The sequence below is a fragment of the Epinephelus lanceolatus genome, chromosome 6 (genome assembly GCF_041903045.1).
Source record: "Epinephelus lanceolatus isolate andai-2023 chromosome 6, ASM4190304v1, whole genome shotgun sequence".
Taxonomy (NCBI): domain Eukaryota; kingdom Metazoa; phylum Chordata; class Actinopteri; order Perciformes; family Serranidae; genus Epinephelus; species Epinephelus lanceolatus.
In genome coordinates this window covers 2,132,078-2,149,591 of record NC_135739.1, presented here as the reverse complement: position 1 = coordinate 2,149,591, position 17,514 = coordinate 2,132,078, and the positions used below count along the sequence as shown (strand labels likewise).

The following is a 17,514-nucleotide window of genomic DNA, read 5'->3' as shown; positions in this document are numbered from 1 at the left end:
TTTGATTCAGTGTTGAGGTCACTTTTAGGTAGGAATATGGTTGGTTATTAAACACGTTGTTCCAGGGACCATTAGTTCTCTTTGGGTTAGACAGCAGCAGCTACATGAATACGTCTGACCAGGACTGTATCACACAGACAGTGGGACAGACAAAGTAAAAGGATATTCCAGATATTTTGTCTACAGATCTGTACGGCAGGTAAATAAAATGGCTGTTGGCTGCTGTAGAAATTGTTCCAGTGTGTGAGTGCAGCAGGTCGGTATGACGGCAATATCAGGTTTGGTTTTGTATCAGCACTGAGCAGTGCAGCGACAGAACAGAAGACGATTAGAAAAGACATTACCAATTCTAAAACAGGTTCAGTTCAGGACTCTTGCTATCACAGATGTTTTTATCCAAAAACAAGCTCTGATAGACGATAAATGAGACCACTGCACACTCTTTTTCTCTGATAATTTCTGACTTAACGTCTCCAACAACCAGCCTTTTGGGTTCTGAACCAACTTATTTTTGGTGGAAATGATCTGAATGGTTCAATATTAGGTGTGTTAACCAGAACAGAACCCATTTCATGTTGGTGTAAAACGGGCACTGTGCTAACACAAGTAGAACCTAATAGAACCATGTTAGTTTGATTTTGCAGATAAAACCTTTTTTTCAAAATAAGACATCAAAAAATGCATGTAACTTAAAAAAACACCTCACATAATGTTAATAAATCGTCACAGAGTAACAATATTCTCAATTTTGAGAAAAATGTCAGACGAAACCTTGAAACTCCAGGTTGATGACTTTGCTATCGCTCCCTGTGAAGCTCTAAATAATTCACCAGAAATGAGATGTGGAGGAATTTAAGGCTGCATCTATACAACGCTCTGCAAACATCTGGACATCAACACAAAAATGTGTGTCACTACAACTTAGTGGAAATAATACAAACTCAAACTACAAAGCCTCACCTCACCATCAGAGGTTTATATCTGCTTTCATTCGGTGATGAAGAACAAGGTGTCTGATGTTGCTTGTAAATGTCTGATCCTGAATATGAATAAAACCAAGACTCAACACCGGGACACTTAAAGAGGACCGATTATACTCATTTTCGGGCCTTTGTATTTGATTTCTGGACTCCTATAGAGCAGCTACACATGATTACCTGCACACAAAGCTTTGCAGATCCTCAGGATGCTGTGCCTCTCGCTGCACTGCTTCCTTGTATTTCCTGCATCCCGCAAAATCCCGTCTGTGTAATTTACTCCACCCCCCGGCCCTCGCCTCCCGCCGAGCCCACTCCGCTGTGATTGGTCACACTCCCGAGGACTTCCGAAGGGCTGCCGGCATGCATGGGCATGCCCATATAAGTAAGTCCGGCACGCATTAACGTCACACGGACTACACTGTTTAAAAAAAGACTGTAAAACACAACGTGCAGAGCCATCCAAAACAGCTTGCAGGGCTCACTTCCAAATGTACGAACCTCATTATTTGACGCGTTGGCATCGTTTAACACGGGTATGCAACATTGTAACAACATTTATAGGTCAGAAAAGAGGAAAAGCATAATAGTTCTCCTTTAACGCTAAATAGATGTGGAAGTAATTAACCTCCTGCAACCCTGCGTCCTCATCTGTTTGTGGACACTTTATGTGCCATCTAGTGGGAGCAAAGCACAATACACAGCCGTATTCCAAAGTCGTCAAAAACCGCTGCTATGTGAGTGATTTCGGTGTCAAACACTGAAACCAAATGTGACCTTTTGTGGTGTTACTGTATGATGCGCAAACCTGGACTTTTACCTGGGAGCCCTTACCTACGTGTTTTATTGTCTAAACCTAACCATGTACTTTGTTGCGCTGCATTCATTGACACGCTGTCCTGGAACATCAACAACAAACGTAGGAGGATACCCAGCGTGTAATACGTAGACATGAACGGCACTGACCGCATGCCTATATGTGACGAGCTGGGATGAGACCGGGTTGCAGTACACTAATCCATGTCAGAACAAGATGGCAAAACCTGATCAAGTTATACAGTTGAAACTTGTTGATTTATGCTTAATAACATTTGAAGTTTGATGTGGCATACAAGTTTGCCCAATTTTAGCAATAGAAACAAGCTAAAACGCCATTAATTAGAAAGCACTCTTTTGTGGACATTGGAACTTTACGTCAGTGTTGGGTTATGGTTAGTGCAAGTTAAAAGGTACAAACAAGCGACAACCTAGAAAAAAAATACCTGAATCACATCAGCAATGAATAAAAATAAAATAGACAATAATCAATAATTAGAGGCAGATGATGTTATTGTACTGTACGTATGTAATGTCACACAGACTGGGAATAAATATCAGGTATGGGAGTTCAGAGTTCTGATGGCCCAGGAAAAGAAACTGTTTGTAGTCTGTTGGTTCTGCTTTTAATGCTCCTGTGCCGCCCGCCAGAGGGCAGTAAGGTCAACAAACACCTCACAGTAATGTAGTAATGTTGCATTGTTTGTGTTGCTCGGCCATGTCCAGGTGTTGAAATGAACAATTTTAGACTTGAACAGTGACCCTGTTTTTCCCTGTTAAAGACAGTTTTTCTGCATTCGCTGTGAGGGTCCAAAGACAAGAGAGAGATGTTGTATGCTGTAAAGCTCTCTGAGGCAAACTGTGATATGTGATATTGGCCATTAGTGATTAAACTGAAATTGAATTGACATTATTGTTGGCACAGCCCTTTGAGGCAGCCTTTGTGATTAGACTGTAATGACCTTTGACTTGATCTGACTAATCTGTGAAAACCTTTGGGTGTGAGATGTTCTGTATAAATACATTTGCCTCGCCTTAACCCATAGAGTTACAATACACTGGACAAATGTGGCACTGTTTGCAATTTTGTTTTTGCACAACAATGTTCAGGCATTGACATAAACAGTTTTATACTTTATTGCATACAATACACCAATAACAACAAACCCATGGTCCCCATATGAGGACATCTGCTACTTCCTGTTCAAAGACAGTGTTCAGTTTTAAGAATGCAAACCAGGTCTCAGGAGGCTAAAATCAAAATTAAAAATGTCAGATTGAACACTGTCACTAAAAACACAGATCTGAGGGGTAAAGTCAGATTTTAATCTTCAGTGTGAACGCAGCCTTTCTGTTACACCATGAACCTGTTTTCACCTGAGCTTAAACACAAACAGATTCTTCTCAGCATGAAGCAGCTCTGCTGTGAAAGTCTCGTGTCGGGAGCGAGTAATCCATGATTACACATTAGGATTATTGATCATATCGAAAACCCAATTTAATTGCTGTAATCTAATTACCTTCTCTTTGTCTTGACCTTCATTGTTTAACCGACTAATAACGTGGAGCCTCAGATGTGTTTGAGCCAAAGTAAATCTGCAGATTGTCTTGTTAAATCACGCCGGCTGTCCTTCTATTAACATAAAAGCTTCTGTTCATTAACCTCAGACGACTCGCAGCTCCGCCCGCGCCTGGAGGACTGAAAACCTGCAGAAGAAGAGATCAGCTGAGGTCAGCGCAGATTTATTTAGAAAGAGGTTCTAACAAACAGGTGCTTCACAGGACTTACTTCACATTTACAGCGAGGCTTCTGTCTCAGTGAATTCTAATGACGATTTGAGACGGAGAATAATGAAGGATTTTATGTGGAGACACTTCGACTGGAAGGAAGTTTATCTGAACACAGATTTAAATCATCCCACACATTTTTGACTGAAAAGGAACCAAGTTTAAAACACAGTCCTTTGACCTGATGTAGTTCTCATTTAATCTAATAAACAGATATGTGCATATGAATACAGAACCTGACGGCATCGGGACGAGATCTTGGTGTCAGAAACATTCTCTGTTTGTAGACTGAGTAGTGTTGACCAATCAGGTTTGAGTGAGCTTTGGTTGCACGCAGGTAAACAGTTCATGTGGAGAGCAGAAGAGACGCATGCATTGTTCAAAATGTAATTTCAGAACCCATCGGCTTTCGTCTAATTTAGCTTTTTATTTGCTTTTTTAAAATTTCTGTTTATAGAGTGACATGACGTTGTGTATATAGAGTCGAGAGATGTCATGAGAACCGATACTTTGGGACCAAATCGATTCCAAAATCCTGAAAATGTGACTCATTTGTCTCCAGTATCGTTGATGTAGTTCTTTCGGACCTGACGGGGCAGCGTTTACACCTACAAGTGTTTTAGCGTGACGAAACGCTGAGCATCTATTCTGCTCTGAGCGCTGCATGTTTGGAGATCACATGAACACACGTGGACTAGTACTTTGTGTTCCAGGCAGATCGTCAGGGATCAACAACAGTAACATTTAAATTAAATGTAACATTTAAGCACATTGATTTATTGTTTTGTTTATGTTCTTTACCATGGTACCAAACTGGGCATCAAGAATCAGGAAATTTTACCATTGCTGATATCGACTGCTAAATTTCTGGTATCCTAACACACCTAACAGTGTCTCAAGTTGCCGATCAGACTGTAAACACTGAGCGGCACATGGAAGAGGAAGTCTTGGCCTGAGTATCTGCTGGCTACACCAGAACCTCGAGTCATTAAGTCGTGACGTCACACACTGTCAAAATACTATTTCCAGGTTCAAGCCTAGTATCTTTTACAATGCCGCAGTGCTGTGTTCCCTGTTAATTTAACAGCTGAGTGTAAACAGGAATATTAGTAGAGTATGAATTTTCATTAGCTATGTAAACGTTTTTGTAGGAATACGATTCTGTGCATGTTAACGTACTCAGTGATGTCAGATGTGCTCTTGCTTGTTTGGGACAGAAACACAGTTAAAAACCCTGAGCTTTTATCAAGGATATCTGGAAGGATCGGGTTTGACTTGTGCAAGCGTTGACAGTTAACAGTTAGCGTTAGCTAAGATTAGCACTAGCGCTAAAACTTTTGTTTTCATCTTTCGTTTAAGAATTGTAACGTACCTTATCAGCTTCAGCCATTTTCTCTTTGTCATCAGTAGGAAAGCGGTAAAATGACAATTTCATTGTTTTATTTTGACTCCGATCTGTTTAATAAAGAGGGAGGGAGCACAGCACTGCGACATTGTAAAAAATGTGAGGATTGGATCCAGAAATAGTATTTTGAAGGGGCGTTACATCAGACTTAAAGACAGGATAGCTGATGCGTTCCAAGATTGAAAATGTACAGCTCCGTCCATCTCCTCCCCACTTGTCGCCTTTTTTTGTGACCATTTTTCCTGCTCTGGCACAAGACGATGGCGTCACCCATTCCTAATCCCGCCAATAAAACTCTGATTGGCTCGGCCGTATCTGCGGCCAAAGAAAAGAGTTGCCAATCAGAACAAAACTTGAGGTCTGCTACCAGACTAATGAAGTCCAAATGAAGAGCTACAGCAGTGATTTGTTTTGCACTTTCATAAAATCAAGGGTCCACATTCTGACTTTTTGTCGGTATTGTCGGTATAGTTACAGGTCAAACTCTTATATCCTACATTTCCCATGATACACCTGGATAGTGTCTTTCATTGGAGCCTCCCTGTCTGGTAAAGAATCACATCTTTCAAACTCCACATCTCCAGTTTGTCACACAGGCAACACATTGAGGGGGATTTGTACTTGTGCGGTGGTGTGTCTGTGTCACTCTGCAGTTACACCTCAAAAACACTAGTTGGCAGCAGAGGTTTCTCTGAAGTGCAGTAAAGTTTAGTTGATCCGAAACACACTTTAAACACACTTTAAACACAAGAACACAAATCAGCTTCACTATAACTTGCAGCACTCACAGACAAACACTTGTCTTTATCTGGACGTGGAGTTACATCTATGGGGAGGTGCACGTCAGGGTACACCGTCGGCTCTGCGTACATTCAGTGCAGGAGTATAAATTCCGCCTTAGACATTTGTTGTCTCAGAGCTGACACTGGGAGATAACCCTGATGACATCACTATGACATCATAGGGGTTATTTTCTCCTTCAGAGCTGTTCTGGAGCTTTTGATCTCATCTCACAGTCTTCATCAGCAGACAGTGAGAAATCTTTTGAAAAAAGAATTTAAGTTTAAACGTGATGACGAGCAGGTCAGACTTCATCTGCTGAGGAGACTGAAAGCTCCGGAACAGCTACTAAATGGACCCTGTGGTGAGTGTGTTTGGTCAAGAATGAACTTTAAACCTTCAACCAGGTTTGAAGTTTTAGATCCATCTCATGTGAAACAACATTTAAAGTAATAATTTAACACAGACACTCTGTTCATGTTTGTGTGTGTGAGTTTTTATCCTTCACAACGTCAAACTATAAAGTTCTTGTGTTAAAGTGGACTGACTGTGAGGTTCCGTCTTTACTGAGGGTCAGTGAACGCCTCATCAGTCAGATTTCTGGCGGATCTGAGGCAGTCCATGCAGGTAACACAGTTCAGGTGTGTCATCTGCACGTGGAACCTCGGCCGGTGCGTCCCGGTCGGTCCGCTGCAGAGCTTCAGCTCCCCCCCAAATATCTGCACCGACAGCACTTTCCCTCTCCGCCACACTCTCGTGCACGGCCGTCAGAAAGTCCACGCGGGGGGACAGAGCCATGTGCAGCGGCCGTAAATCAGCAGCAGCCGCCGGTGCACCGACTCCGCTCCGCTGAGCGCCCCGTCCGGGAGGGAGGGAGGGAGCGCTCCCCGCCGCCTGCAGCACGATGCACGCAGCGCCGCAGGGCTGTAGCGGATCCCCGGGCTGATCCGCGGTGCTGCTGTACCGGGTCACACCGAGCTGAACCGGGTTATGTGGATCCAGCGGGACAGGAAGAAGGAGAGGAGGAGGAGGAGGAGCTGCGGAGATAAACAAACAACTGAACTGATGCAACTTCTGTAAAGTCTGTGACCCAATCCGAGCCGAGCCGAGCCGAGACTGCAGACTGTGTCCTCTCTGGATTATTACTGCTCTCAGACTGTTTCTAGTTTTCCTCTTCAGACCTCAGAGAGACTCCGCCGCCGGACATGACGCATCCAGACTAAAGTTTCACCTGCACTCAGTGTTTGTAATGGTGCGCAAGTATCAGTCTTTCTAACTCTGACACTTGATCATGTGTGTCTGCCGATGCATTCATCTATAATCTATCATCTATAATCTATAATCTATCATCTATCATCTATAATCTATAATCTATCATCTATCATCTATAATCTATATCTACTCACAGAGTGTGGTCAGTGTGTGTTTTTGCCCCCAGAGAAATGTTTTATTATTATCATTATTATTGATATTATTAATATTAGTTGTTGTGACAGTTAATGGGAATGCAGTCAACAAGCGCGTTCTCGTATGCGCGTACATGACGTCTCTTACCTTAATTTGTCGTCCAATCAGAAGCAGCTCTGCACGTTCAAACGCCTCCGTTTCGTCCAATTAAAAGGCGGTTCGAGCGCACAGCTGTGACGTACCCGCTCCTGATTGGCTCTGCTGATGAAGTAGGTGGAGAGGATCATATTCACTGAAGTGTGTGTGTGTGTGTGTGTGTGTGTGTGTGTGTGTGTGTGATTAAGTTTATAGTGACTTTATTGTGTTTTATGATCTCTTATCTCATCACTTTGATACTAACAGCTACTAAACTGAGTTTAAAGAGATTTAATTGTACATTCTTGTCAATATAATATCAATTTAATATTTAATAATACTGTAATATAACGTGTAATTTAATTCACTATAACACTGTAAAATTCCCACAGTGTCTGTGGTGCACAATGAGGAGTTTGTTATCTCCCTTGTGTCGTTATTATACATTTATTTATTCACTTTATATCTTTAATTCTGACTTTAAACTACATGTAATTTATAAATATTTGGATTTTAAAGCCCCAACTTCATTTATTGTGTTTTTTTTTTTTTTTGCACTTTCTCACACTATAATCACCCATTATAAGGATATAACATCCCCAGAGTGTCCCTGTCTGTCTGTACTGTCCACTGTCTTATCTCTGACAATATTCCTAATATCTCTGTGATCCCTCGTGTGTCAGTTCTGTCTGTTCACACTGACTTTATTACACTAATGAGGTTTTATCTCAAAGCAACATCCCTGTGGGGATTTAAAACATCTCCATTGTACTTATTAGTCAGTTTATTTAACTTTATTACATTTTTATCTCCCAAATATCAATATCTTCCCTGAGAGGACTTAATGTGTGTGTGTGTGTGTGTGTGTGTGTGTGTGTGTGTGTGTGTGTGGTGCTCAGAGGGAATTTAATGGTAGTTTAATGTCTCCTGATTTTCCTTTAATCGTGCTGTGATGTTTCAGAGTGCGTCTGCGGTCACTTTATAACGATTGTGGTGTTTTATGTGTGTAATCTATTGTTCTTCCCTTTGTGGAGCGTAACAGTGACTTTATTGTGGTGTCTCCACCTCCTGTGGTTTCTCCACAGTGTCGAACATTCATATCTGCGTATCCAGTTTCACAGTGCGTCTGTGGTTCTTGGAGGTGATTTATGTTTCTGTTTGTGGAGTTTGATCTCCTCTTGTATCATCTTTAATGGTCCTATAGGGACACACACAGTGTCTGTGGCTTTATAGAGGCTTGACTGGGTTTTTATGGTAACTTCTGTGGTATCTCTACAGACTAATATTCCTCTTATGTTCCTGTAAAGACTTTTATGGTGTGTCTGTGCTTCTCAGGTGAGACTTTAGGGCTCTTTATAGTGTTTTAAAATCCCTCAGACATCCCATATTTTGTGATATCTCTGTAGAGGTGAAGCATCTAAAAGGCCCTGGCCGTCCAGCAGCGTCTCAGTTTGGGATTTTTCAATTATAAAAGTTCCAAACATTTAATTTATTCATGTGTTTCAGTGTAGGTAGTGTGGTACTGGGTTTGTCTGGTGCTTCTTTCTGCCTGTTTTACTGTAAGCTGTGTGGGTGTGATGTAGGGGGCGCTGTTAACTGACTCCAGTTCAGTTCATGAGTTTGAACACCTGCAGAGAACAGTGGAGCCTCACTGCGATCACACAAACATCCGACACATTCACATGCAAAGCTGTGACGGGACGAAACGCACATTTTTATTTTTCCGCCACCACATTTCAGAAATATTTATCCTTCTTTCTCCACCACAAACATGAGTACATGTACTTATCTTTTATTATGAGACTGCATACACTGTTTGGCAGGAATGAAAGAACTCCAAGCTGCAGAATTAATACCTCTGATGCTTCAGTAATATTTCTGTCCTTTACATCTAAAGTGAATCTTCCACCTTTACTCAAGTATTTTGACGTCTTTTCCTCCAGTCAACAGGTGGAAACACTTCGCTCTGGTGCTCGCTCTGTGTGCACCACTCAAGATCAAGTTCAGAAATTTGCTGTCCCTCAAAATTTTATTTAAAAAAAAGGCACAGTTGAGATGAAATACTGTTTAAAAACATCGAGGCAAAACCAGAAAATCTCTAAGTGTACAGATGCATCAACACCAGGAGGTAAAACAGAGTAAAATAATAAAACATAGGTGGGAAAATCGATACAGCGGAGTATCCTGATATTTTTGTGTCGTATCATATTGATTTTGTTACTAAACTAATTATTAATATCAAAAATACAAGTGAAACTTTCGGTAGCCTTCGAGAATAATGTCATCAGTTGCTTTTTCAGTTCACTAGAAAAATGTTGCTGCAATAAAACTGAAGTGAGACTGAAACCTTATTAAACAAAACTGTTGACAAAGTTTCCCTTTGGGGACAAAATGTGTAGTTGAGCAAAGGGTAACATGTTGCAGTGTATTTTACTGCAGTGCACTGTAAACCTCAGTTTGTTCACCCAACTGAAACATTTCTTTGGAACAGTTTGCACTAAAACAGACGCAAAATAAATGTGTCATGTGACTGTTGTCTGACAGGAAGTTTATGTCAGTTTAACGTAACTTTTTGTTGTGGTTGTTTGAGAATTTAATTCTGTGTCATATGAACGTAAACACAGTGAGCACTCATTTCACAACAACTTGTTATTAATTTCATTGAACTATGAAAATATATAGTGGTGAGCTAAAGTTTTTGAAACCCAAGAATAAGGCAAAGCGTTTAATTCAGAACGCATAATACAAGTTTATGTCAAGTATCGTCGTGGCCACGCAGGCGGGACGTCACTAACTGTGAAAACGACCACAACATTGGTCACACCTGTAACTCATCAGAACCACTGTGAAACAGAAACATGAATCACTTTAATGCGTAGCGGGTAACGTGAGTGATTTACAACACATTTAAACACAGTTTTCTTAAACGGCATGCTGGGAAACTCCACAGATGTAGCCCCGAAATGCCACACCATGTTAAAGTGCACGATGACAGTGATGTTTATTGGCCTTAAACTAATCAGGCAAAATCAGCTTTACACATTTTAGTCCAAAATTGTTGACTTAACATAAAAAATGATGTCGTGCTCACAAGAGATGAGATTTTGTGTCACACGAACATAAAGTTTTTATGTCACTCTGACAATGTGGGGCATTTGTGTTGACTCTACATTAACATTCTGTGTCACAGATGGATCACAGTGTATCGCAACATGTTTAGAATCACAGTGACATTGTATCATGACTCAAGTACGTGATAATATGTTGGAGCCTCTAATGATTGCCACCCCTGCTGTCTGTGAGAGGTCAGGAGGTCACGTGCTGCACCTTTATATAAGACTGAGCTGATTGGCAATATCTCAACACTGATATTATGTAAGTGTGTGTGAGTGTTATGTAAATCAGATTTCTGCTCCAGCAGCCTCAGAAAATATTAATAATAATAATAATATTGATATTAATAGTAATAATTGACGGGTTCGTGTGTGGGAGGCTTGTGATCAGAGTGTGTCGGAGCAGTGAGTGGATCCTGTCAGATCTCCTCCTCTGACTGTCAGCTCCTGATCGACTTCACACTGAAGCGGCTGCTGGTGCGTTTTAGCGCAGCTCGGAGATTCAGCGGCTTTGTGGTGGTTTAAAAGTGCCGTTTGGACACAAAATATACAGCACCGGGTTACAGGCTGTTCTCTCTCTGTCTCCCACACACACACACACACACACACACACACACCGGGACAGGAAAGAGAAAAAAGCCTGTGGAGTGAGTGAGGCTGAGAGGGAGCGGAGCTGCAGAGCTGCAGGCTGGACTTGGACTTGATTTAGCGCAGGGGGGAGGAGAGGAGGAGAGGAGAGGCGGCCAGCCGGAGAGTTACGATCCTAAACTTGTGCAGAGACACGCAGGACTGTGGCGGAGCCGCGGAGACACAACTTCATTTGATCCCACACAAAGTGGCTTTCTGCTGCACGCGCGCGCTCTGCTGCTGGATTTATTCCACTTTCGCCTCCTTAATGCGTAAAACTATAAAACCCATGTGTTGTTTCCGCTGCACACCGGAGCCCGTTAAGTTTTTATGAACGCAGTGAAAACACTTCGTCAGAAGATCCGAGCTGCGGAGAAATGTCCACCCCGTGCAGTCTAATCAATCCCGATCGATAAGCTCACAGACTGATCAGTTTCATCTCACTGTTCTCCTGAGCGGCGGGATCCCGGAGCACAGAGGAACTCTGCTGCACACACACACAGTCACACACACAGTCACAGTTACACACACACAGTCACAGTTACACACACACACACACACGCGCGCGCGCGCGCACAGCAGCGGCATCACCGGATTCTACTTGTGAAACTGCGCGAGGAGGATCGATGGCTTCTCTTTGTGATCAATAAGCAGAGTGTGTGATCAGTTGGGGCTCTGCAGGGTCAGTGCACACAGTCCGCGGCCGCACACACACCGACGCAGTCTGGCGGCGGAGCGAGCGGAGGTCCCGGAGCTCTGAGCAGCAGCAGACAGGCAGAGGAGCGGAGAGGAGGTGGCGCTCCTCTCTGCGTCCGGGACAGCACACCGACTCTCTCTCTCCCCTCTCTCTGCTTCACCGTGTCCTCCCGCTGGAGATAAATTAACGGAAAGCAGCTGTCGGTTGTTTTAGAGGCGAGGCGGCCGTCTGGCAGCTCAGGGATCCCGTGTTGCCTTTTTCTTTCTTCCTCGTCAGATCTCTTTTCCCGGGACTCCGCCGACACCGCTGCTGCTGCTGCTGCTGCTGCTGCACCGCGCCCTCCGTCCCGAGCACCGAGGAGCCGCACCGCCGCACGCCGGCCACAGCGCACCGCAGGACGGATAGACATGTTGCCGAGGTCCGCCGGTCGCCGCGGATCCCCGGCGGTTTGAGATGCAGTTTCGGGACGTTTTGGAGATTTGCACCGTCCACCAGCACCGGCCGCTCTCGCCTCGCCCCCCCGGTACCGACACCACACCGGGCTGCCCTGTGATTCTTCTTCTTCTTTTTTAATTTTCAGTTTTTCTAACGGGACTTTTTCTCTTGTTGCTGGAGATGTTCTTCGTGTCTGGGCTGAAAGTTGTGCGCTCCCCGGCGGAGGGCCTCTAACAGGTCCGGACAGTACATGTAACCCGAGGCGGGGTCAAAGTTCAGCCCTGGTTGGAAATGTGAAAGCGAAGGGGGCAAAAGGAGGGCTCTATTTCCCCCTCTCTCACTCTCACTCCTTCTTTTTTTCTGTTCTTTCCTTTTTTTTCTCCACACATACACTACACACTGCGCACACGCACGCGCACACACACAGGCTGGAGTTACAGTAACCCCCCCCACACACACATAAACACACACACACCTTCCAGATCTAAGATTAGATCCGACAGATATGTATTCTCCGCTATGTTTAACACAGGTGAGTGAGCTTTCAAACTTTTTCCAGTGTGTTTAACAGTGTTTGTTTGCAGCTCTCCTATAGCCTCTGACTGTATGGACTCTATAGACTGCTCCTATAGTCTGCACACTGCAACTCTTCTCTCACTTCAACTGTCGTCTTCCTCTCCGCGGCAGCACATGGCGGACAGGCTCCTTCATTTAATTATTTAGCACCGAGCATTAATTCCTGTCTTTACGCACTTTTTGTTGGCAACTTTCCCCGCACATTCTGCGTGTGTCCGAGTTGTTTGTGGAGGTTTGAGCCGCTGCTTGTGTCTGTGTCTCCGCGGGCTGCACGCACACTCTGTCCCGGCTGCTGCTCTGACTGAAGCCCCGCTCGGGCTCCCGCTGCCCGGCCAACCTGCCCAGTTTAGGGGGCTGTCGGTGTTCTTGCTGGAGGGTTCCCTCGTAACCTCCCTGTGAAGGTTTTTTGAAGCTATAATTTGCGCTAAACCCGGACGCGTAAAGGTGCTGCTTATTTCTGTTTTCTTTACCTCCAAACTTTCCAACTCCACTCGCCGACATGCTCTGGCTTTAGCTGCACTGAGACATGCAACGGAAAAGATTTTCATTTTCACAGCCGCGGCAGTTTATGACACGCTGTTTCTGTTCTCCGTGAGCCAAACAGGCTTCATATTTGCGCAGAAATGAGAGTTTGTGTGTGCTGGCGCAGGGTCAGAGCAGCCGGGGATGGTGGAGGGGTTTGTCAGCTGCCGGGTCTCAGTCCCTCTTTTCGGCTGCTTGTGTTGAACACTGCAGGTTGATCCTGGTCTGTAAAAATCAAAGTGGATTTGATCATTAATTGTTTCCTTCCTGCTGCTGCTCAGGCCTCACAGAGGAACCTCAGGCCCGACACAAATATGTGTCCCTGCAGAAAAACAAAGCAAAGTGTTTGTGTCAGAGGTGAGCTGAGGTGACACAGCAGACCTGCAGCAAGCAGAAAACATCACCAACAAAATGTTATTTAAACCCACACGTGACAAACTGACGACCAAATGACGACCAGATTCATTTCCACTCCAAATCCTGAATTTAAATAAAACCATTTTGCATATTTCTCCACCAGAAACTTAAATTTGACCTAATTTTCCTCTTTAAAAAAAATATCCCCTTTTCTGCCATAGTGTTGTGTTCAGGGTCAGAGGTTAAAAAAGGATTTAAGAGCTTTTTTTGGGTGTGACCTCATGGAGATTCTGGCTGCAGATTTTGGCTGCCTCTTGCAGGAATTATCGTCTTAATCTCCTGAAATTAACCACAGCAAATAGACACAAATAGAATTTCAAACTGAAGAAATCACACAGATTTATATTTTAATATTTTAATTTCAAGATCTGACACACACTCAGTCTTTAATACACAAATTATTTAAAATACATTTCATGCCAGGACTGGATTTGAAATGAAATTAGATGTCATATTTTATTATTAATAGCTGAAGCACATTTCTTCATAAACAAAATAATTCATTGATATTTAATTGTAAGCATTTCTAAATGAGTGGATTTATTGATCCTGGCTGTGAATTAAGAGAATATTCAGTGAGACAGTGAAAGGAGATGATTGAGTGGGATCCGCTCTGGAACCTGCAGCTGTGTTGAGTTTATTTTACATCTTCTTTTTCTGACTTGTCTAATTTTTGCTGCGGCTTTTGTTTGAAGCCAAAATTTCTCCACAAAACTGATTTGTCATCTTGATTTTCTGGTTGGAGCTTCAGTGTGTTGTGAGGCGCGTTTGAAGACGATGTGAAGCTGCTGCAGGAACGAACACGAGCTTTAACGTTTAATCTGATTATCAGCCAGTAAAACCAATAATCAGCAGACGGAGTCGCTTTTATAAATCCAGCTCAGTGAAGGGCAGAAAAAATGTTTGAGTTCAACAGATTTTTTTTTTTTTTTTTTACTGGTTTGAAAAAATCTTATTAAGCAAATGTTTTTTTCCTTTTTGCTTATTGTTTTAATTTTTAATAGTTGCTTTTTTAAAATTAACCTCTGATATTTCTGATTATTTTCAACCATTGAATAGAAGTGTGTGTGTGTGTGTGTGTGTGTGTGTGTGTGTGAGAGAGAGACAAGCTGCTCAGTGAGGCTGTTTATCCATCCTCAAACAATCCAACCTGCCAGGACCAAACACTGTATTTTTACTTGGCATCATGAAGCCCAAATTTAATATAAATACATATATTTCTGAGTTCATATTTGCCCAAACTGCTGTTTCCTTTGAAAAACCTTCGATAGGTTAAACTTGAATTTGTATTTCCTATTTAAAAAAAACACAATAACACAGTATGAGGTGTAAACGTTGGAGAGTTTCCTGCTGAGCTGCCAGATTCAAAGAAAATCAAAATCAGAAACGTTCCGTGTCAGTTAAGTGTGCGTCTGCGTTGTGCCCCTCAGCCAGCAGGGGGCGTCCTCAAATGAAATTTTAATAATTTAATTTTTTTAAAGACGTTTTTATTTATCCAAGCCTTCGGCACTTTTGGGGATTTTGTAGCAAACTTTAGGATTATCGCAGTTTCGTGGGCGACATAGGGGCATGTGTGATGCTGACGAACTCAGCAGACGTTATTTAAGTTTTCTCATGTTAGTTTGTAGTTGGCTTCTATTTTTTTGGCATTTGATTGTGTGATAAATAGACTAGATCTTTGGTTTCGTGGTCACAGAAGCAGAAGTAGAAACGAAGAAGAAAAACAGACGAATAAAGAAATAAAAGCAGGCAGGAAATCTAAACAGGCACTTTGTCGATTTGTCCAAAAAAGATCCCACAGCGAGAGTTCGTCTTCTGAACTACATTTTAATCTACGGAGAAATGAGTTTAATAAACATAAATCAGGAGTCAGAGGAGACGCTGGACTAAGAAATGTCTCTTATCACATGTAGAAAGGTTCCAACTTCTGTTTCCTGCACAAATGATCCTTCACGTCATTTGTGTGTCACAGAGTCCTGATGGATGATGTCTGTGTGACAGCTTATATTATTGAGCTTATTTACAATTAATGTTGAGCCATTTCTTTAGTTAGTTAGTTGTTTTTGGGAGGGTTGCTGAGGGCGATGAGATCCTCTGATTGGTTCTCAGATTTCAGTGACTTCTCCTGAAATGATATTTGGCAGAATCTGGTGTGTGTGTGTGTGTGTGTGTGTGTGTGTGTGTGTGTGTGTGTGTGTGCAGGCACAGTTTGTATAAATCTCCCTCCTCTGTGTTTCGTGAGGCTGCTGTTGTCCTCCACCTCCTCTGTCACCTCCTCCATCACCGGCCGTTAACGGCGAGGTCTCGGTGGCTCATTCGGGCCTCACCGGCGAGCCGCTGAGCCCGAGTGACACGCCGATAATTCCCTCAGTGTGTCGGTGTGGGTGTCAATAGACGGGGAGGGAGGCAGAGAGGATTACCATTATTGCTCCCCTAAATGACTGTTATTCAGGGGGCTGTTGTTACAGGCCTGTTATTCGGAGCCCATTACATCTGTCACCAAGGTGCAGAGGGGGAACGTGTAAGCCTCGGTCCAGCCCTCAGACTCCCCTCGCAGGTTTAGAAACGCTGATTTCCTCAGAGGGAAAACGCTGAAAGAAAGACTGACCCCAAAAGAGAGGCAGAAGAAAGAACCCCGGGGAGCCGCATCACACGTTCGCCTCAAAACCTCTTCACCACGTTTTAACCAGGCGGCCTTTTATTCACTGCCGCAATCTGACGTTCTTACAGAAAAATAATCTGCCAAGAGATGAGATGATTTTCACCTGTTTCTAATAAATATCATCTCAAATTAAATGTCCTTTTTTTCTGGACACAGATGCAGCAGTCTGCTTGTGTCTGCAGCTTTGAGATACAGGCAACATTACTGACAAAATAAATTCCAGAAACAAGAGAACGTGCGCTGGGAACAAGAGAGATTATCTCAGACCAACTGGCAGAATTCGCTCTTGTTTGGAAAAACAGAAACACGTTTTTGAGGCCAGATGTGAGAAGAAATGACTTGTTCATAAAGAAATGCGGAGCTGAAGTGGAAACAGTGAGAAACATCATGTAGTGACTTACAGAAGCTCAAAATTCTCATGTTTTCTTCAAACAGCCTGAAAAAGGCCCACTGGTTGAGATAGCTTTATGTTTCCAACACTAATCAATCAATAGTTTCTCCTTTAAAGGCTCATTTCCTCCATTTTTACTGCAGAGATCTGCTTTGTTTCTTATTTCAGGATGCGAGCACCAGTTTCTTAAAAAAAAAAAAAAAATCCTGATTATTCGACCAGAACGGTTGAATTAGATTAGATTAGACTTTTAAAAGTCAGAAGCCTTTTTGTAAGCTTAACCTTGTCCTGAAATGTTTTATTTTCTCAAAATGAGCAACACAAACAGCCATCAGTTTGAGATAATCTCATGATTCTGAAACAAATCAGTTTATTTTAACAATGATTGTGTGAAGCTATCTGCTCTGGTTTCTCTTATTCCTGAAAGAACAGAAGCTGCACAGAGAATAAGATTGATTTTCTGGTGTTATAAGAAACTGAAGCAGGTTTTTAAGTTGGAAATCGGAGAAAATTTTCACCTAAATCCAGTGAAGGAGTCCTAAAATGTTGTGTTCTCCTAAAACAAGCCCCAAACCGCCATTAGTTTGACATCATTTCATGTTCCCGGATAAATCAGCGTGTATCAGTAGTTTTCCTGAATCATTTTCTCGACACGGATGCAGACACAGGATTATTTTGTTTCAGAAAACCTTCCTGAGAGGAGGGAAAGCTGAGAACAAGAGGGATTATCTCAGCCCGCCGGCAGAAAAGCACGTTTTTAAGGCTG

At 42.9% G+C, this 17,514-nt stretch overlaps 1 protein-coding gene across 12 annotated transcripts in view; it reads left to right on the top strand.

Moving 5' to 3' along the window:
* nfia (nuclear factor I/A) overlaps window positions 1-17,514 on the top strand; it is a 272,870-nt gene that overhangs the window by 69,182 nt on the left and 186,174 nt on the right. The window contains exon 1 of one of the 12 annotated variants that reach the window (XM_078168439.1): window positions 6,040-7,018. The exons of 6 other annotated variants lie outside the window; for them this stretch is intronic. In XM_078168439.1, coding sequence (XP_078024565.1) covers window positions 7,016-7,018 — 3 coding nt within the window. In that variant the 5' untranslated portion in view covers window positions 6,040-7,015. Of the gene's footprint in view, window positions 1-6,039; window positions 7,019-11,116; window positions 12,713-17,514 lie in introns of those variants that run through there. 5 more of the 12 variants (XM_033622242.2, XM_078168438.1, XM_078168441.1 and 2 more) reach the window with 5 other exon arrangements.